This window comes from Python bivittatus, unplaced genomic scaffold, assembly GCF_059951505.1.
Source record: "Python bivittatus isolate LINGU-HERP-01145 unplaced genomic scaffold, Pbiv_v1 ctg000020_np1212, whole genome shotgun sequence".
Classification (NCBI taxonomy): domain Eukaryota; kingdom Metazoa; phylum Chordata; class Lepidosauria; order Squamata; family Pythonidae; genus Python; species Python bivittatus.
Window position 1 is genome coordinate 41,780,635 of NW_028277030.1, and position 22,328 is coordinate 41,802,962.

General features: G+C 39.2%; 1 protein-coding gene and 1 non-coding gene across 3 annotated transcripts in view; both read right to left on the bottom strand.

The window, feature by feature from the left end:
- Positions 1-15,804: 15,804 nt before the first annotated feature.
- LMBRD1 (LMBR1 domain containing 1) overlaps positions 15,805-22,328 on the bottom strand; it is a 66,946-nt gene continuing 60,422 nt past the window's right edge. Inside the window, exons 15-16 of one of the 2 annotated variants that reach the window (XM_088137584.1) lie at positions 17,210-17,301; positions 15,807-17,054 (exon numbers count right to left, since the gene is read on the bottom strand). In XM_088137584.1, the coding sequence (XP_087993710.1) occupies positions 16,935-17,054; positions 17,210-17,301 (212 nt within the window). In that variant the 3' untranslated portion in view covers positions 15,807-16,934. Of the gene's footprint in view, positions 17,055-17,209; positions 17,302-22,328 lie in introns of both variants that reach the window. The other variant, XM_088137588.1, reaches the window with a different exon arrangement.
- LOC112542680 (small Cajal body-specific RNA 15) lies at positions 17,670-17,801 on the bottom strand. Its single transcript, XR_003086334.2, has one exon.

The window sequence follows — 22,328 nt, forward strand, 5'->3', positions numbered from 1 at the left end:
AATCTGGTTAGAACTGTAACCCGGTTAGAACTGTAACTGATATTGTAACTGATACTGGTTAGAACTGTAACTTTTAAGAATTGGAAAAATTAAAAATTACTTATGCAGGAGGAAGTTATTGAAAATTATGAAATGTGCAGAGATGAGTTAAATTGAGATTTGAAATTAGAGTAAGAAGATAAGTAACTTGTTTTTATTAATGATTGGATGAGAAAATATAGTAATGTAATGGATTAGGAAACTTTATAATAGAAATTTGATATTAATTATTATATATATACACATATAATCGATAAATGAAAATGTATTACTAATCCTATTGAAAGTTAAAATTTCTTGTAATAAATGATTCTATAGATTAGCTATGAATGATTAATAATTGTTAATTGATAAGTATACAAGTATATTTTGAATAGATGATATGAGAATTTGAGATTATGAAAGGGGCACCAACGAGTTGGTAACTGGTTGACACACGCTATAAAATGGAAGGTGCTTTTTTTTTATGCCTTTTTATGGTTTTGTTTGTCCATGTATGTTTTGTGTTTGTTGTAAAAATAAAAAAATATTTTTTTAAAAAAAAATACCAATGTTCAAAGCAAAGCCCTGGATTAGGAATTCGCAGGCTTCAGCCTTTGGTTCTAGTTGGTAAATAACTGAAGATCTAGTGGGGAAAAATGTTGATCTTCAGGCTTTGAAGTCTAGCTAATTCTTCCTTACAACAGCTGGAATAAGAAGGCCTGCTTCTGGCTCATTCATCCAAGCTAAAAGAAGTACAAGGTCTTAATCTGCTTTGCCCTTGCATTCTCTCATCCAGACTTCATTCCAAGCATAAGAAGAAGTGTGCATTCTTTTTGAGTAACTTTAGTTGTTCTTCTCCTGATACTTTATTTTTATACCTCATTACTGAAGGTGGTGGAATCAGACCAACACAACATGTATTCATTTTTATTTGTTAGATTCATACTCTGCCTTTCCTTCAAGAGTGCAAAACTGTGAGGATTGCCCTTTATTCCTGCCACAGCCACCCTGTGGCATAGGTTGGACTGAGAATGGCTGACCCAAAGTCACTCAATGAGATTCCATGGCCAAGGGTGGACATGAACCCACATCTCCCTAGTTCTAGTCCAACACCTTAATCTTAAAGCCTTTTTAAGCTAAACTTTGTACCCCAAAATTTAATCCAAACTTAAATATACTACTTGCATAATTTTAGGTATCCCATCCCATAAAACAAATTCTTAGTTCAAACATGCTGGTGAAAAATGTCCTTCAACAGAAAACCCATCCCAATGCAATCTCATTCTTAGATACTGCTCGTTGCATTTCCTTTCCACACTTTTCTTTGTGAGTTGCTCGCATTTCACCAGAGTTCCATTTAGCCCAGTGCACGTGGACTCACAGCCAGTAAATACACTAGAGACCTGCTCTTTTTTGACAGTTTCCTGAATTTTAGTACTCATATTGCAAGTTGTACATTTCAGTGAAACTGTTTGCAGCCATTGAAACATTTTGCAAACCAGCTGACTGGCAGTGAATGTGGGGAGGTTGTGGTGAACTTCCACAGACCAATCAATCAATCAATCAATCAATTTTATTACAGTCATAGACCAGTACAACTAAAAATGCACAAAACCATAATTTGAGAATCACAGTCCTGAGACCTGGGTGATCAATGTATATCACTGTCCTCTAGTGAGGTATGCCACTTTTTAAAAATGCTGGATTCAGAAAACCTCTTCCAGGACAAAGGACCTCCTTCAGTTGGTGGAAGGGCTTAAGATTCAAAAGAGTCTTGCCTTGGTCATTGGAATGGGGGGAGTGGTTTCTCTCTTCCCTTCGGTAAGCCCCATACCTTCCCAGCCCTCTAGAGCAGCTTGTAAGGGACACAGGAAGCTGCAGAAGGAGGGAGATTGAGTTAGAATTGTTTCCCCTTTTCCTCCAGCAAGAATGTGCCATGAATTCAGCCCCACTTGGGGAAACTCTGGATTCAACTGCGATGTTTCCTATGTATTAATTTTTACTTGTCTGGAGGCCAGCTGCCAGAAGAATGGCAGGATATTAATTAATTAAGGGGCTCCTAAGCATGATAAAATGCAAAATAAATTGTTCATGTATTCTAAGCAAGGCAGATGTTCCTTTGAATATTTTCCCAGCACTGTTAAGCCTCATCAGCTGAAAATAAATAAATAAATAACTAAATATTGTCTTCTCTCTTGCACTTATGTAACAGATTTCTTCCATAAGAATACCAGGTCAGCAGACATAATTATCCTCCAGATGTTTGGGCTTTCACCCCATCAAGCTCAGCCAGCACAACCAGTGGCAAGAATTATGGGAGCAGTAATCCAAAACACCTGGTTGGCACTAGGTTGCCTACTCCTGCAATGAACCATATATGGAGTTATTGCACATGGATGCCCATCCAGATACTGGAATATCCACTGAGATTGCATGTTCCAGCATGTACCATGAGGTACTGTGTGCTCCAACAAGTACTTCTTGCATTCTGCCAGCTATCTTTGTTCACTATTCTCCTCCCTCAGCACCATGACTACAAACAATGCTAACCCTTATTTTCTAGATGCAGCTAATCATCAGCCCATCAGCTTGGAGAAGAGGCTTGTCCACCATATGCAATCATGAGCTGGTAGACAACCCACCATTTTGCTCTCATCCCAGTGCAATATTATCAGCCCTGGGGAAGGCTGGCACTTGCAACACTACAACCAAGGGGGAACCAAATAGTAGTACCCAACATTATGGGGACCTTTCACCAAGAGCCACTCTTCTCTTTCTGTCACCACCCTTGGTAATCTTTCTCATGGAGAAGAGAATATAGAAAGATCGAAACAGATCATGTATACTAGTATTGTGTTAAATCTTTTTTATCTTGCCTGATTAGAATTAAGTAAGTTTGTGATGCATTCTTTCTTTTACCTACTATAAAGAATCCTCCCTTGGGATAATCAGAACTATGGTTTTTCTTTTGAGGGCTGCTGTTTGCTTTTGAGAATGCAATACAAAAAGGAAAGTGTGCTCTGAGGAGCCATTGTAACAAAGTGATTAAGACAGAAGTGGAATCCTGCACCAAATGTGAGGTAAAGCTGGATAAGCTGTTTAGAAATCACTCAGCCAGGCCTGTTCTATCAAGGCCAAGTGCAGGGCTTCAAGTCACTACAAAATGTCTCTCTGAAGTACTCTCTTCATATTTCTCCAGAAAGCTTTGTTTTCCTTTAAGAGGGGGAGGAAATAATAAAAGAGAGGGTGTCATTACTGAAAGGATATAATTCTTTTTTATTTTCCTTGGAAGAGCAGCTGTAATAAGTCATCTGTGATAGTTATCTTCCAGTAAATATCTAACTCAATAAAAAGAAGAAAGTGACAAGATATGAATCTAGCAAAGCAATGTTATAAAAATCAATATTTGCAACTGCATGTTCTGTATTTCCACCCCCCTCACACACAGACACACACAGAGTCAGCCTCCATAGCATTCCAGTCAAGTAAAAGCAACATTTCAATGTATCCTGCAACTTCAAACTTCTGTTAATGGTAAACAAGAAAAGCTATTTCAGTCCACTGAGCATAAAGCTAACAAGAATGCTTTCACTGAACATCTCATACTGGGAAAAGGCCACAAGCCTTATAGCCTATAATTGGCACTTTTTGCATGGCAGGATTTTCCCTCAAGAAGAGGAGGACGGACTGAGGATGACAGCGTATCTTCCCGTGGATTACGCTATGAAAAAGTAGCTGCAATGCTTCACTTGGCAAAAGGAAAAGGTAATCTTCTACTTATCAGTATGAGAGTCATATATTCATTCATTTGTAATATTTTCATGTTTGAGATGACAATCTGCCTGAAGCAGCCATCCGCATTCCCCACACTCGCCTACCCCCGCCTGCGACGTCAAATGTAAATATGAAAATCACATGGCGTGGGGAACACAGCATCAGAAACATTTCTGTGTAGTTTGGCATCACTTCAGCTTAAACTTCTAACAATTCTCCAATGGGAATCAATCCTATTTTTAAAAAATGTCCAATATTTGCAGCTACTTTGATACATCTTTGTTTTTACCCTATCTTTCTACTGAAAATGGAGCTCAAGGCAGCTGCCAATACATTATCCATAGATCAGAAAAACAAATTAATTAAAAACACATCAATAAACCTACATGGAAAGCATCTGATTGGCTGAAACCTTTTTCAATAAATTTGAAGCAGAGGTTTTCCAGTCCTGTGGGCAAAAGACAAAAACAGCAAATACTCTTTCATTATCCACCCTCATCCCCTTCTGGTTGGAGGCCTTTTCAGACTATGGGAGGCTCAGTGGCAGAAAGTTCATTAGAGGATCTAGTTGATCATTCCAAATACTGGACCATGCCTTGTTATTTGAGTCATAGAGACCTTCTTTGTCATGGTGCCTGCCTATGGACCAGTTTGCCCCCCCCCCCCCCCCAAGATTCAGATGGTCCCAACTGTGTTAGCCTTTCATAAGACTCCTTAGACTTTGGGCATTGGGTCAAAGCATTGAGTGAGCCCATCTCTAGGAAGCATAGTGATATATTAGTGAGCAATTTGTTTTGCTGTTTTGATATGTATTGTTCTAGTTTTATGGTTGTTTTTAATTTGTACACCATCAAGTCACTGTGAGTTGGCAGCCATAAATAAATAAATTTACTACAGAAATAAATAATTTTAATCCAGTTAAAAGTAATTTCTTTCATGCTAACTTCCATCTTTAGAATACCTTAATGGCTTCTATGTTTCCTTTCTTATAAAATGCTGGCAGTTGCCTACCTGGAAAGCAGAACTGCCCAGTGTTTTTTTAGTCAACAGGTTCGGTCACCACGATTATTTTCAAATGCATTGTAAGCATTGACACAGCATAATCACATAATCCTGTGTGACAAAGAGAGGGGGCTGCAATTCAGACATGACCTTATCAGTACCTGTTCTATGGTCATGCATTACTGGGGAGATGTATTGGGATGGGCTATTGATGAACATATAAACACCTTTTTAAGACTCAGTCTAGATGTGTTTCCTCTGTTCTGGAAATCCTAACTGAGGTATTGTCCAAACATATGTTTATATGTCTTTTGTCTGCAACTATATTGTAGTTAAATATTCTGCATGGAGCTTAAGATCTTAACATGCTACTTAGTGTAGATTTTGTGTTTGTGTGTCTTGTTGAGTATAGGGTATTAAACATAGTCATAAAACATACACAGCACACAGAGCTAATTCCCAAATTGTAATTTCTAGCCAAGACCACAGATGATAGTCTGTAGGAAAACTGCCTAAATTGATTTGTATCCCTGGATGTGGCCCTCCCCAAGTGTGAGGCCATGGCAGTTGGTCCAAGCTGCTGTGTCTCATTGCAGTTGAAACACCAGTGGCCTTTGGTCTATTGATAAGGAGAGAAAAAGGGGGTGAAGTTCTCTCTCTCCCTTTTTCCAGGCATATTCAGAGGTTAACTACCGTATTTTTCCGACTATAAGACGATACTTTTTCTAAAATCCTTACCCTAAAAATTGAAGGGCGTCTTATTCAAGGAAGTCAGCCGAGAATCGCGCGGTTCCAAACTGCCCATACTTTGTTTCTGCAGAGAGGCTTCCTCCTATTGCTAACCTCCAATCACGAGTGAAATAGCTTGTCTCCCAAACAGACTTCCTCCAGTCACGAGCCTGATGTAACTGATGTCAGCTGATGCTGAACAAACCAATTAGAGGAAGGCTGTTTGCAGAGACAAGCTATCGGCAGTTTCACTCGTGCTTGAATGTAATCAGTTATGCAAAAGAGCATGGAAATAGAGCTGCAGAGAGATGGTTTGGACCTCTTCCCACCAAGTGTATCAGGTAAATGTTACCTAATTACTAAATAAAAATGTGTTCTGCACTATCTTTAAAATATTGATTTCTTAATTTTGGGTTGGAAAAGTGGGGGTCGTCTTGTACATGGGGGCGTCTTATTGTCGGAAAAATACGGTACATAAGAACACAAGCAATGCCTTGCTGGATTGGACCCTTGGCCCTTCTAGTCCAGCAGCCTGTTCTCACAATGGCCAACCAGCTGCACAAGGAAGCCCACTAGTCTCCCAGCAGGTGGCCTTCAGAGGCAGTCACACTGCCATCAAGACTAATAGCCATTGATCCACATGACTTCCATCAGTTGTTCCAACCCTTTTTTGAAGCCAGTCAAGCTGGTAGCTAGCACCATGTTTTTTGGAAACATAGTCTGAATAAGAGCTGCTAGCTACCAGGCCTGAGTTAGGTTTGGAAAATATGACACACTATTTCTGGATTATTTTTTTTTTTTGGAAAAGCTGGATTTTAGCTTATTTTCCAAGTAATTCCACTGAGGACAAGGGCCATCACCCATCTCTAATTCTTACAGTCTCCTCCTTCTCCTCCCTCCTCTTCTAAACAAGGAAAATATATTTTATTGCCATATTAAATAGGATTTATGCCAAAAATAGCAGAACCGTCCTAAGGAGCAGAAGTGTGTTTTCTGATATAAAAAGACATGCTTGACTAAATTTTGTATTTGGACATATGTTCTTAAAGAATCATATCATTCTAAAATTGAATCAATCCTTTCTTGCAGCATATTAATTTACAGCTGCATATAGAGATAAATACATATCTCCATATTGAGGTTGAAAGGTTCATTCTAAAATGAAAATGTACTCTTGGGTCATAATGATGGGAATTTATGATAATAGTTAATTAGCAACAGCCTGGAAATTATAATTTCTGGCCCCCATTAGTAGGAAAAAAATGTGTATATTATGCAGTTTGAAAGCATTGTTGGAGATAACTCATTGGTTTTGTGGCACTTCACATATTTTTGGGGTGCTTATTCGTTAACGTTTATTTATTGTTTACTTATTTTCTTATTTTCTTATTTATTTACTTATTACTGGAGCGAGAAGCAAAGGTACAGTTATTACCACCCTACAAAATTAGAAGTGTACCTTTTTAGCAGATGGGGAGAGGTTATTGGTGGTGGTGGGGAGGTAGATTTCTGAATTCTTCTTCCATATAAGGAAAACCTTTGTTGGCTTATAGCACACTGTCCCATAAGGGAGAGGAACCCCACGACAGATGTGGATGACAGCTTTGTTTTCTCCTCCCTAGATTGCAGATTGCAGCTTGTTCGCTGCTTTCCATGGACCTGAAAAGACGCCACAAAGAAATGAGCTCAGCTCTCTATTTCTGCTCTGGTCTGTTTCTGAATATGATACCTGACCAAGGCTAAGCCATGTGGAGGGAAGAGGGGTGCATCTGGCATTTCATATCATCCGGTTGTTCTGACAAAATTGTTGCTAAGGAGAGGAAACATGGCCAACCATAATACCCAGTGGCAAGAAGCCCCACCATTCATTCGAACTCTCCTGTATGCTTCTTACCATATCTTTCTTTTTTCCCTGGGCATGTAGGTACATTTCCATGTAACACATTGAGCTGCAGCTACTAACCAGTCTTTAGGGAAGTTTGAAGGGCATTTGTGGGGCCCAGAGGCATTTTTGCAAATGAAAAAGAATGCTAGAAACTGGAATTTGCTGCCAACTTCCTATTTGATTTTTAAAAATTAAAGAATCTTAAAAGGGAAAATATTCTGAATGGGCCAGGAGAGTCATAGGCAGAAAGGGAGAAATCTGCACACAGTAGTGACCATAGCTGCCACACAGTATATGGCTACCCTAAAGCTTGATGAAATCCTGCAAAAATATGAGAGGGAATTAATTAACCCTGGAAACTGGCTACTATTTAGACGTATATCTGCAGAGGAGGGAGTATAGTATTGACCTTGTTCCCACTGGAGAAGAGCCTTACAACAGAGGAAAGCTGGGGATGTACAATTTAAAATACCTTGAAACCTGGCTTGGAGCCTGTTGGTGACCTATTATTGCACCCTGCTCACATCAGGTAGCGGGTAGCTGCTGTTAATTGCTCAAGATGCTACCGACATAGCATTATAGTGTCAACCTGGGGTATGGTTGGTCTGGTGCCGACTGAAAGTCAAGATTCTGTGGCTTAAGGGCTCCCTGACTGTCCAAGGGTGTCATGCGCTGAATTGCTGGAGAAGTCGCATCTAGATATATTAGTACCTTACCATAATGTCCCCGTTGCGACCCAGATGCAGTGGTTAGCTATGGCTTGAAACAGATGGCCAAGTGTAACAAAGCAGTTCTTATATTTTTATGTGCTGTCTACATTTACAGGAGAGCAGGCAACTGAAACACAGTCAGTCCGTGTCCAGGTTTGTCAGTAATCATGTAACAAGTATGTTAGCTGCAACTTCTTAGCTTTGATCCTGAAATTTATAACTGTCAGAACAAGCAACTAAATTAAAGCATCACTTGCTGTATATCTAGCTCTTTTAGCCTGGAGAGTGCTTTATAAGCTTTACCACATTTATCTTCAAAATGAAAGTGTGAGGCAAGTCATTTAAACTCTCACTTTGAGGAAAAAAGAATGTGAAAGTCAGCAATCTGGGACCTGAAGCCCATTCTCATTTCTACTATTGGACCTTATTGGTTCTGACCACCAAGTTAATTTCATAGTGTACTTTTGTAGCATATCATAAGACTATCGGATGCTGTTGCTGAAAGTATTTAAACTATGGTTTATACCCATAGTCAATCCTCTTTCGAGTAGACATTGAAATCAGTGGAAAAACCTAATCATGACTAAATTCCATGGATTTCAGTGTTTGCACTCTATGCAAAAATAGATCTGAATGCCTATTCTTAGGACTTCATTTGTGGCAGGCGATTGTCAGGGTAGAAGTGCAGAAGATGTAAGTATGCAACCACCTCCAACAAATAGGTCTCCTGATATATGCATGTTTAGAGTTCTTTTGTGAGAGCCAGTTTGGTGTAGTGGTTAAGGCATCAGGCTAGAAACCAGGAGACCTTGAGTTCTAGTCTCACCTAGCACAAAGCCAGCTGGGTGACTTTGGGCCAGTCACTCTCTCTCAGCCCTAGGAAGGAGACAACGGCAAACCACTTCTGAAAAATCTTGCCAAGAAAACTGCATTGATTGAACAGATTAAAAAAAAAAAAAAAGAACTCTTTTGACAGGATACTAGACCTGTTTCCTAAACATGGCTTCAGCAGTCTTTTGGTAGAGCACTAAACCTGTGTTTAAAATATTGGACTTTGCTATTTGCTGGTTCTGTTGCATTACAGGTTTTGGTGAACAAGTGGTTTTGTGTGGGGGTACTCCTTACTCTTTTGATTACTGTGAGGGGTGGAGGCCTCATTTTGCCTACCACCATACCAATTTGCATACTCCATGGACTACTTCTGGATTCTGCAATCCATGGCTACTTGCTGCCAGCACTGAAAGTACAGTCTCCTGACATTATGAGATACGGAAATGATGAAAACTTTAATAAAATCCTTAAAATGGTAATTGCATGGTTAAAAACAAAAACACATGAAAGGGGCCCCAAATGTTCCCTCCCAAGCCCAGTCCTATTCATGTGTGTGATGGACCATATCCTCTTTGTGTCTTTAGCCCTCTCTAAAACATTAAATATGGCCTATGGACACCAAAAGGTTACCTTCATTTGGCTTAATATAATGATCTGGGTTTCTCATACCAAGTAATAGATGGGTTGTCAAAATAAGTGCTGGGCTGGGGCAAATTGTCAACCTGCTGGAGTGTTTGCCTTTTAAGTTTTTATTTCCCCTGGTGTGATTGTTGTTTTACTGTTTCATTGTCTTATCAATTTATATTTTAAATCATTATTATTTCTTTAATGAATATTTACTGAATAATATTGAATAAATAAATTGAACTACCCAACTCCGTTTTAACCTAGTCTTGTATATTTCATAACTACAGCCAGGGAATTGAATAGAAAAGACAGAATTACCCCATTTTCTATTGCTTTCACTAATGAAAATGTACAGTTGGATCCCTTCCCTGGAGAATAAGCATAATGTAATCCATTAATCACAATTCTTTCAATATTTGAAGATTCAGATAAGGGTTTACCATATACTTAAATGCTATGGCAGTTAAAGAAATAATAGAAATGAGACAAGTTAAAATGTATTGGTAGGCAATTGACATAATCAAATCAGAACAGTTTTAGCTGTTAGTAATAGAAAATAGCTTTATTGAGATATGACATTATTTTATTAGCTGCAGAACTAAAAATTGGACTGAGGCTTCTCAGTGTAATCCATTGTTTCCTAGACAGCATACCAGGGACCCCAAAACGGTGGAAATCTCACTGTCTACCTGCAGAAAGGGAGATTCTCAGGTAAAGAAGCAATATGAGATCTCTTCCTGCTTGTAAGATGCTCTGAATCAAAAGCTGGATAGTTCAAGTCTCATCATGTGGAGTGTCAATTCCTTCAAAGTTTGCATAGTTCTTTCTCCACTCTCCCTTCCAAGTTTCCTTCCTGCCAGTGGGAACTAAACAAGCTTTGGGATCTGACAGTCCTCTGCATTAGGCATCCATGGGGGGGGGGGGAGTGATGAAACATGTTGCAACCTCAACATGCAAACTCTGCTCCTCACCTAATTGCATATAATGTTATGATACACGTATGAAAGGGTAGCACTTCTATCATAGCAAGAAAAATAAAGAAGAAAAATGCATAACATTTTTCTGTTTACCTGCAATACACAAAAGTACTTATATCTTTACACAAATGACCACGAACTCTGTTTTTAAACAGAAAATTGAACCTTGACCACATGAAATCTTATTGTCCACTTTTTCTTTTCCATTGATAAAGCAAGTTTTTCTCTCCCAGGACCCAAAGCTCAGGAGGGTGAAGTAAGAGTTGTGATTAATGGAAAACAAAGCCACAGCAACAAAAAACTAGTTTTGCAGTGGTTTCAACTGTACCACAGATGAGCCACAAAGAATTTCTACCATCTTCTACAGACTGTTGACCCTGTGCAAACAGATGTCTGGAGTTGCAGGATCCCATGTGGAAATACTGTTTTCAGGAACTTGTAGGCAACTAATTCAAATGACCCTATGTTCTTTTGGCCTAATGAAAACCTGCTGGGAAAAAGAGTGAATCTGATGGTTGCTGAAAATATGAGGTGGTATATCTAAAAATACTGGGAGCATTAGTCCACTTGACATCTGAAGGGGCTTTATTCCTTTTTAAAATCAGAACAAATTCTACCCTGAATATAGACAGGACAGCCAAGTTTGGGGGAAGATTGTTGAGAGATTAATGGTTTTTCTCCAGTTTTAAATATGCATGGCTACCATTTATTTTCTGGATTCTCAACAGCTTTACTTTTTGACCCAAATTTGGCACTCTCATGGCTTCAACTGACTATGAGATTACTTAGAGGTCTCATAGGGGGCATCTCATTAGATCTTTGATTCCATTATCGTAAGGGATTTGGGGTTCACCATGGGATTTGTGGAACTCTTTCAGAATATTGCTGCTTATTTCTGGCATAAAGGTCAGAGTACCAATTGAATAATAGAAATATTAGAAATGAGACAGCCAGCATCTCATCTCCATTCTGGAGTGCTACGTAAGTCCTCTTCTTCCATGCTCCTTTTCAAATGTATATATGTATTTAGAAAGATCCAGCTCTAAATGATGTACCTCCATCACCTTGAAATCTAACTCATTTACTTGAAGATCACATAGTTGATGATCATATGAGAGCAGAAGCAACGGATACTGAAACCTAGATAAGGAGAGGTATGAATAAAGATATTCAGGCCATTCTCAAAATGCTAGGATTTGGCATGTTTGAGAGGAAGGCAACATTTTTTTCTCAAGACTTAATTACCCTTATTTATACCTTTGTTGCCTTGAGTTGAAACAACTGACATGTCAGACATCTTCGGTTTCAATTCAGGAACTTCAGCATTCTACAGAACACAGCTACCCATGTTATTTTAAAAATGGCTTCCACTCCGATGCTTTCCTTGTCACTTCTTGTTTCTCCCAGTTCTCTATAATGACTTGAACTCATATACCTTAGGAAAGGATCACAGAATGCAGGAGCAATACTAAGAACAAACAGGTCATTCACATTGAACATATTACCTATGCAACAAGTTTAAACAAGAAGTGTACACAGATGTTTGCAAGCTGCCCCAACATGAGTTGCCCAAAACATTTAACTTCTGAATATTTTCTTGTGTAAAGAAAAAGCATATATGCAAAGTAGACTGCATGACTTCTGACATTTTAATCAGATTTATTTTGCACGTGTTGCAGTGCTGCTGTGGTTTTCTGACACCCCCACACCCACGGATTACTGTTTGGGTTAAAAGGCATTCCCTATCAGTAAAGGCACCCTTTTAATTACAGAAGAGGTATGGAATCTGTGAGGCTTTCCTGAATGGAAGGGGGCATAAGATTTCACCCACGCTGTGCAAACACATCCTTCCATAGGAGATGTCTTCCAACTCTTCAGAGCATTTATTTGAGGGATACCTGGCAATATCCTACTTGTCTGTATAACTTTGGATCCACCCTGTTGTTCGTCAGCATTCTAAAACTCACTACCTGAAATACATTTTTTTTCTGAGCAACCTGAAAATATGTGCTGGTGAATAGAGAGACACAAATCTGTCTTTACCTGAATCACTCTTTCAAAATGCCTGCTCTACATTAGAGGAGTTCCATTAATGATTTTATGCCATTATAACTGATGAAAGAGGTGGTACCTCCCTAGATAAGCCTTGCATATAATTTCAGCATGTTACTCTCAGGAGCCATGCAAGTTACTGGGTTTTCAGGCTGTTTGTTCCCGTCAGGAGAGGCTCTGGTGGTCACATCTGCACAGAAGTTTGTTTAAAATGGCAAGCTGAATAAGATCCCTATATTTTTTTATTTTTTGTGCCTTTGAGTCAGTGTTGACTCCTGGTGACTGCCTGGACTAGTCCCTGCAGTTTTCTCGACAAGATTTCTGAAGTGGCTTGCCAGTGGCTTCTTCCCAGGGCTGAGAGTGAGTGACTGGTCCAAGATCACCCAGCTGGCTTTGTGCCTAAGGTGGGACTAGAACTCACGGTCTCCTGGTGTCTAGCCTGGCGCCTTAACCACACCACCAAACTGGCTCTATATCTCTATACTAGGTCCATGCTAATTGATCTTTCCCAATTGGGTACTTATTTTCTTATGGTAAAAAAACACAGGATCAGACTAACAAACATTCTGTCTTGACCTAAGAATGTTCAGTCCTAGCAAACTAAGACATCATTTCTATTTGTTTCTTGAATGGTTAAGCCACTGATGTAGTGGCCAGAAAGGCTTTTTGTACTTTTAAAAGATCTGGTTTGGGATGATGCAGCACTAAAAGGTCCAAACAAATATGTGTCTATGAAAAACTAGAGGGCTCCAGCCTGCAATCATCAGCTATCTAGCTAATTGTTAAGTATGTGCACAGAAAACAGCAAGTTTTAATTTTTAATCTGGAATCTGTTTTTCTTTAGCTAGTATGCCTGACCTCCCGCAGAAATGCAGGAGTTTCAAAAAAAAAACTGCATGGCAGAAGTTGTGACAGGTATAACACTGCATGGCTAATTTTACAACCCAACTGTTAAGAGGTCAAAGAGTTATTCGAAAATTACTCAACCTTTCCCTGTCTAAAATAAAAACTGGTACTATGACAGTCCTGGTTCATCTGCTTTAGATGGGAGCCCAAACCACTAGTTAAAGGATAATTATCCAATCTGAACTTTCTGCCCTTTTAAATTCCAAGGACATTAAATATAAGAACTGGCTTTAGTTTGTTCCCCCCAAATCCCCAAACTGTCAAGGAAAAAAGAATTTCAGGATATACATAGCATCATAGGACAACTAAATGAACATAAAAAAGTGACCTCCAGAAAAGGTAATGGACTGGGGGCACTTTTGAAATATTGCATCTCTGATTGGCTAACATGTGGGTCAGGATCAACTGCAGGAATTCCAAGCATAGAAATGGCACCTTTGGGAGAAGTGGGCATGCCAGTTCTGAAAACTTCTATACAAAGTAACACCTATGTCCAAAGTAGTTTCTGCATGACTGGGGAAAAACTATTACATCCAGGAGAAGAAAAAGTGTGTCCTGAGTTCAAGTAGGATGTCAAAAGCACTTCTTACTTTTGCAAGATATCATACATATCAGCACTTTTGAGAATACCCAAGATGATGCCAAACTGAAGAGGAGGGTCTTGTATAGATCGCTGATAGTAGCAAAAATTGCACTATTGCTTTCTACTGGTATATATAGATACAGGTACTCCTCGGTTAATGACTGGCTCATTCAGTGACAGTTTGAACTTATGACAGCACTGAAAAATTAGATTTACAACTGGTCCTCAAACTTATGGCCATCACAATGTCCCATGGTCACATGATCACTATTTGCGACTTTCACAGCTGGCTACCAACTAGCAAAGTCAATAGGAAAGCTGGCAGGAAGTCACAAGTCATGGCCATGGGACATTGTGGTCACATGAAATCATGCTTAATGACCAGTGATTCACTTAACAACCGCAGCAGAACTGATGTCATAAGTTGGGTGCGGTTACAATGTTTCACTTAATGACTGTGTTGCTTAGCGATGGAGTTGCCAGTCCCAATTGTGGCCGTTAAGTAAGGACTACCTGTACTCCTCTAATAAATTAATAAAAACGAGAATATCCTATTTCTGGGCAGCTGCTCCTATGGATTTGAAAATTATGCGCAAGGAAATATTTTCAGCCATTTTTTAATCAGAGCCTGAAAGAAAATTGAATTAACTCTTGATCTGACTAGGGATTTCAGAACTGGAGCTGAATGGCTTTGATGGCCATAACAGGCTGAGCAGTTTGAGGAATGTCAGAAGTTTAATTCTAAATACCTAAATCATCTTAAACCTCTAAATGGGATTTAAATTAAGGTTTTCCAAGTGCACCAAATAAATTCTAGGGAGCAATCACAGTGAACAGTGTCCTGATCTTTTTGCCTTAGATGAAATTGAACCATGTTTAGGCAAATGCCATTAGCCATGCATCAACTGCTTCCTTATGTCTTTGACATAAACAGTTTTTTTCCTAGTTCTTGCTGAATCTATTCCATTTGTCTATGGACCTGGACAACTGTTTTATATCATGCTCCTTTCTGCAGGGAGGCTGCCTGAAAAAGGCAAATTAATAATATAGAAGGCAAGTAAATATAAAGTAGTATATGAGAGTATTCATGGACTACTCTGCTTCATGCACTGAAGTTGTCAGTGAGCTGAGATTCTAAGTTATAATGCAAAGGCCATTATTAGCATCATGCTGATAGTCTGAGTTGGTTTGGTGAGCTTTGGTGTGTGTGCGTATTCTGTGTGTGTTGGAGGCATTACATCACAGGCTATACTAAATTGCAGAGTCTGGGCATTAGAGCTTTAGCTGTTTTTGTCCTTCTTGCTGTTCTCAATTTACAATGATCCAGTGAAAAATTTTGAAAGGGACTGTTTTGTTCTGAAGTTGAAAAGAAAAATTCCCTTTCCCTTTTTGGGCATAACCCTTGGAAAAGCTCCTTAAGATAGAGATCATCATGAAGCAAAAACGATTCTCCTTCCCTTCCTTCCCTTCATTAAAATAGCCTTTTCCAATAAGCATGTTAAACCAAGTCCTTTTGTCTCTCTTTAGACCACATCATTCCTCTCAGGATTTCTATAACTATAATGGGAAATCCTAGAACAAAAGGTGGGTTAAACCAAATAAGCAAAAAATAACTGTAAGCCTAAAATATTATTTCATAATAATATTTTGAGGAAGCAGATATATGAAATTGCTGCAGTCTGGAAAACACCACACTCAGAAATTTGTTTTCTTTATCAGTAATTATTTAGGAATGACAAATCTAAGAACACTAAAGACTAAGATTAAATAACAGAGTTTGCATTACAAGAATACTTCAGAATAGTATGCATATAGGATCCTGATTTATTTTACAAAAGAAGGAACAAAATGGCATGATTTTAAGCAATTGTGCATTTCATCAATTATAATTAAGCAAAATGATACTGAATAATTGTTTTAGTGTTTAAAGCTTAGTTCAGCCTATTTGGTATTATGATGCCAAGAAACAGTAAATAGGAAACAGTAACTAAGCTAGGTGATTAATATTTAATGTATTTTAAAAATGTACACACTGTTTTAGTTTAAACCACGAAGAAATTAAAGCACACAAATTATATGAAAAATGGAAAAAGTATCTTTCTTTACATTGTTATTTTGAATTAGAAAGTTCAGGACGTTGTATGCTGTATTGTTAATCTGCCCAGATCTATTGTTTTCTATCCAGTTGGGTCGAGAACAGTATATGTGGGCAGATACCAAACTAAATAACAAAACTCAGAATGGCATGCATATTTCTCCCACTATTTTACTGAACGTAAATGTTGCACCCCATCTGCCTCCCAGTCATAGTGCATTCACATTTCATATGGGAGGGATTCATTCTGATGACCAGAATTGGTGTTTTATTCAGTTCTAAGGCCTTTAAGTATCACTTCAGATACCAATAGGTAGTGTTTCAGATATTAGTTGTGTATCAACAAGCACTGGTAACTTTAGATTTCCACAAGATGTATGTAACACATTTGTCAGTTTGATTAAGATTTCTCAATAGTCCAAAGGAATAAAAGACAAAAACAAATTTAAAATTCAAGACTAACAGAAACAAACTTAAATGGCATTTAAATGACATCACAGCTTTATAGCATATACTCAAAAAATAGCTCTCTTTAATTTTTCCTTCATAAAATTAGCTGTTGTGCCTATGTACAAATGAACTTAACTATAAGTCAATTAGATTTGCAGAAATTCCAAATCCTGTTTTATATTACTTCTTTCAATATTGGCAAAGGTGAACTTTTCCTAGAATAAAGTCAGAACCAAAAGTGGCATTTTCACAGTTTTACATTGTACACTTTAACCTTCAGGACTGCAGGCTGTCAACCATAATAGAGCGATGGCTCATCATCACTTATATCTGAATCATCTTCGTCCACTTCACCTTCAATGACTGATTTTTTTCCTTTGCAGCATGACACAATTAAACCAATCAAGAAAACCTGTGAATGTACATCAACACACTGTATTACTGGAGGTCAGCTGAGGGAAGTAACAGATTTATGCGAGGCAATATTGCCACAATGCACATATGATAAGTATAGTTATACCAGAACACTAAGTTGTATTTAAATCATCTTCAAATAAGATTACTTACTGCAATAAAAGCCCAGTTGCCAAAGTAGTATGCAGCATTGAAGAACCAAAATTTGTGCAGAAACAGATATGTCCGAGTAACAGTGCATTGATCTGGGGGGGGGGGGAAAAGCAGCAGCTAAGAATTGCTCTCAAATGTTAGGAAATGGATTAAAAAAAGGTCATGATACTTCCAATTATACATGGATTCTCTTTTTCAAAAGGACAATTAATTACAACTGAAGTTACTGCTGATACATATACTTATCAAACACCATTCATTTTTCAATCTGAAAGGATGGGAAAGGATCCATAAACACAAGTGTATACAAATGACAATTTGTAAAAATCTACATTTATTAAACTGATTTTTTTCAAAATAGCATGTCTTGCAATTTTATATCTGAAATCTATATATGCTGAATAAGCCTACTCTTTACTCTCAAAAGAATTTGTATGTGTGTGGGTTAAGAAAAAATGGACATTGTTGGCAAACTGCAGTAAGGCTTAGCCACATCTCACAGGCAAGGCCTTGTTCTTCTACCATTTTATTTAGGAGGATAGTATCAGTAGAGTCAACTTACTTCACTGACCCTACTTTCTTAGTCCTCCAGAAGAATTTAAAATGTAGTTTATATATGAAGTGACAATTCTCATAAGCTAGCTAAGAAATAAGTACAGGTAGTCCCCAGGTTAAGAACCTCTGGTTTACAGATGATCCATAGTTAAGAAAGGAACCCACTGTAGCAAAACTCAACACAATGATATGAGTTAAATACACAATGGTTCAAGTTAATTACACAATACCACTTATATAGTATTATACAATAATATTCTTCTGGCTTACATACAAATTCAACTTAAGGACAGAACTTGGGAACAGAATTCATTCTTAAACTGAGGACTATTGTACATAAATTTACATTTGTTCTCAAATACACAGATCTACAGTACAGAATTTAATAGTTAAGATGCAATTTTATAATTTAAATATCAGAACTTGTTTATACTTATATAGGGTTACTTGTATAGGACATGACTGCTCTTTTGTTATATTGGGACTCCTTGAATGAAGGTAGCCAGATATTTTCTGTGGGGTTCAAACCCACTACTGGGAACTGAACTCATCCACCGCCAGCTTTAGATGATTACATATAGTACATTAGCTTTAGCAGCTATCCAGGCCCTGGTACTCAGCAGCACGGCAGGAAGGGATATGTAGGAGCTATCAGAATAGTATATATACTATCCACCTTCCCTTAAGCTCTCAGAGAAATACAGATGTTGCATTATGTCATGCCCCTGCATGTAAGGTTTTACATGATTTTCACCACCATTTGGGGTGGGGTAGGGATTTCTCAAGCTAATGCACTGTATATAGTCATCTAAAGTGTAATGGTCTATGAGTTCAATTCCTGGTAGAGGGTTTGAACCTGACAGAAAAGATCTGGTTATATACATCTGATGAATCCCAATATAGGACCAAGCTGGTCACATATTGCCTCCTGACGGTCTATATAAATAACAACACTACAAAAGATACACAGGTTGTCCTTGAGTTACAACCATTCATTCAGCAACCCTTCAAAGTTATGGTGGCATTGAACTAATGGTACTTATGCCTGGTCTCTGAAATTATGGGTGCTGCAGTGCCCCTGCAGTCACATGATCAAAATTTGGGTGCTTGGCAGCCTGCCTGCACTTACAACCAAAGGAGCGCTTCAATTCCCTCCATTCCCATCTCTACCATTTTGGCCCCCTGTACTCTGTGGCCCCTGCCGCCCTGTGCTCCACCACCCCAGCTGACCTTTGCCATATTCTTGCTCCCACTGCTGACCAAGCACGCCCACCCTGGCCCTTTGCAAGGCAGCTGTTGGACATGCAAGGCTTTCTTCCCGAGGTAGCATACGGCAGTTTCCTCACAGGACCAGGAGAAGGCCTTGCATGGCCAGCAACTGCCTCTTGAAGGGCCAGGTCGGGTATGCCTCATCATCAGCAGGAGCAAGAAGATGGTGAAAGTCAGCTGGGGTGGCAGAGTGTAGGGTGGTAGGGGCCTCGGATTGCAGGGCGGTGAGGGTGTTTGGGCCAGCTGGGGTTTCTAGGGGTGGCTGTGGCTTCATGCCATGGTGCTGGGCCAGGCTGGGGTGGCTGAGGCTTCCTGGGGTGGCTGTGACTTCGCACCGTGCTGCTGGACAGAGCTAGGAGCGGCTGGGGCTTTTGCGTGGTTCTGGGGCTGCATGCCACCCCACAAGGCAGGATGGAAAGCAGCCAGAAAGGGCAGAGATGGGAGGAATAGGCAGTTGGGGTGAGTTGAAAGGAGGCAACCTTGGAAGAACCGAGGCTTAGGGCTGGGAGGGACCAAGTCAGGGATGGCTTGGATCAGGGTGGGTCCTCGATTAACAACTGGTGGTATTCAGTTAATGATGGCAGCAGGGAGTGCCGGATTGCTGTCGCTAAGTGATACAGTCATGTGACATCGAGCTTTATGACCACATCGCTTAGCGTTGGAAATTCCAGTCCCAATTGCCATCGTAATGCAAGGACTACCTGTATGCTATGTAAAAATAGAGAATTCCCTTCCCTCCAAGGTGGGAAAAGTAGAAGTAATCTAAACCTTGTTCATGGAGATCTGACAATCTAACATTCATATCTCCTTCTCTGAGAGCTTAAGGGAAGGTGGACTGTATATATAGCATTCTGATAGATTCAGAACTTAGTTAATGTCTACTTCAAGCCTCAAGAAAAAACATAGCACCCATTCGTCCCCCATCCAACACACCATTCCAAATTACTCATCTGCTTTCACTTTCACAAGTCAACATTGATCTCCAGAATTACCACTAGATTCAGCCACCTGCATCACCTACAATCTATTTTCATAAAATCAAATCAATTGAGTTGGAAGGTATCTTAGAGATCAACTAGTCTAACCCCCTGATTATGTTAACAATCTTTTGGTATTATTCCTTAATACTATCTGCATTCAATTAATGTCCACTCAAAACTGATGCGTTGCTACAGCCTCAGCTTTCTCCATAGCCTCTTGCTGGTCACTCACATATGGGTAGTCCTCATTTAGCAACTGCCTCATTTAGCAACTGTTTGCAGTTACGACGGTTATGTAAAAGTAACTTTATAACCAATTCTCACATTTATGACCTTCTCAGGTTTGTAAAGCCAAGAAAGCTAAAGTTAAGATCATAAGCACAGTCGCAGTTTCACTTAGCAACTGGGTCACTTAGCAACTGGGTTACTTAACAACCAAGTTGCTGGTCCCAAGTATGGTCGCTAAACTAGGACTACCTGTATTTAGTACTCTTATGCTTCAAGAAAATCCTGCCTGACTTTTTCATGTTCTAAAGTACGTTACCTCTCTGGGAAAAGAAAATGCTTGCCTTAGTATCAACAATGCAAATCAAGAGCAAGTTGCTGTTGAGAAGATTAGTGTCATTACGAGTGCACACAACAAAAGCAAGAAAACATGGTCCAAGTGGATCTTCAATATGCTGTGTTAAATGAGGAACATAACTGCCAGAGAATTACATTTGGCGGGTCCCAGGAGGCGGGCCTTCTCTGCCACGGTGCCCGCCTTGTGGAATCTTCTCCCCCCAGAAGTGAGATTAGCTTCATCCTTCTTAACATTCCACAAGTCCCTCAAGTCCTGGCTGTGTGATCAGGCCTGGGGCTCCGAGGGGACCAGGGCGATTTTGCAATGGCTCCCTTATTAATTTTATCCCCTCCTGTTTTGTGTGCTTTTATAGCTTTTTTATTTATAATTGTTTTTATGTATATCTTCTTTTTAATTGTTGTACGCCACTTTGAGTCACTTTGTGTGAGACGGGCGGCTATATAAGTATGATTGATTGACTGAACCCAGAAATCCAAATTAGCTCTGAAAGACAGATAAGGTTGAGAGAGAATGACTGGGCTAAGATCGCTGACAGAGTTTTGTATTTGGGAATTGGAATGTGCTTCTCCATGATTTCTATGGATCACACTGAGCTTGATTTTTCAAGTACCACCATGGCGGGGGGGAGGGATTAAACTACTTAAAAGAGCCAATGTAAATCAATACAAGTGAGCCAGACAAAAAAGAGATTTCCTTTCATTTAGCCTGGGATCATTCCCTCTTGCACATCTTGGTGCGATTCATAGAATGGGTGGAGATCATCTAGTCCAACACCTTGCCCTGTGTAGGAACCTCCACTACAGCATCTCCAACAGATAGCTATTCAAATTCTGTTTAAACACTTCTAGTGAAGGACAGTCCACCACTCCTAAGGCAGTTTGTTCCTTTGTTGAACAGTTCTTACTTTAGGAACATTTCCTGATGTTCAACAAAATCTTCTTCCTTGTAATTTAAACCCATTGTTTTTTGTCCTGTCTTTTGGAACAACTCTGAACATTTCTGCACATGACAGCACTTCAGATACTTGCAGACAGCTATTAGGTCTCCCCACAGTTTTCTCTACTCCAGGCTAAACATATTCAAGAACTCCAACTGTTCTTTATAGGTTTTTACAGGCCCCTTATCTTTGCTGCTGTCCTCTGGACCTACTCTTCAACAGCTCCAATTTGATAATTGCTTCTCTCCAACCTATATCACTTTTCCTTGTCTGGACCTACAAGCCATCTCCATAGAACAAATGTCCAGAGCATCCATTCCCATGACGAAGTATCGTGTGTATTAAGCTGTTGACATTAAATGCTTATGTTGATAAGAAACCTACATGTTTCAGAAATAAATCTGTCATAGTACACAATACTACTTCAGTTTTTTTTTTTCATTTTCCTCTACCAGTCAGTCAAGAAGAAATTCAGCTTGATTATCTGTTTCACCTTCACTTAAATAATGAAGAGCCAAAGAAGAGCAAGGAACTGTTGCCATGGGAATATAATGCACCCACACTACTGATGCAATGGGAGAGTGTCCTGTAAAGCCTGACAAAAATAAACTAAGGTCTTCTGGTCCTTACTCCTATCAAGATAGATATATCTTAAAGACCCATTTAGTTGGCTTGAACACATGCTAGAGATTATATACAACACAAACACAACAAAGCAGTATTAAAAGTAAAATTCTACAACAGATTTCTCGAGAGAATATCTCAAATGAGTACGTAGTGCAAATGTTTCCCAGA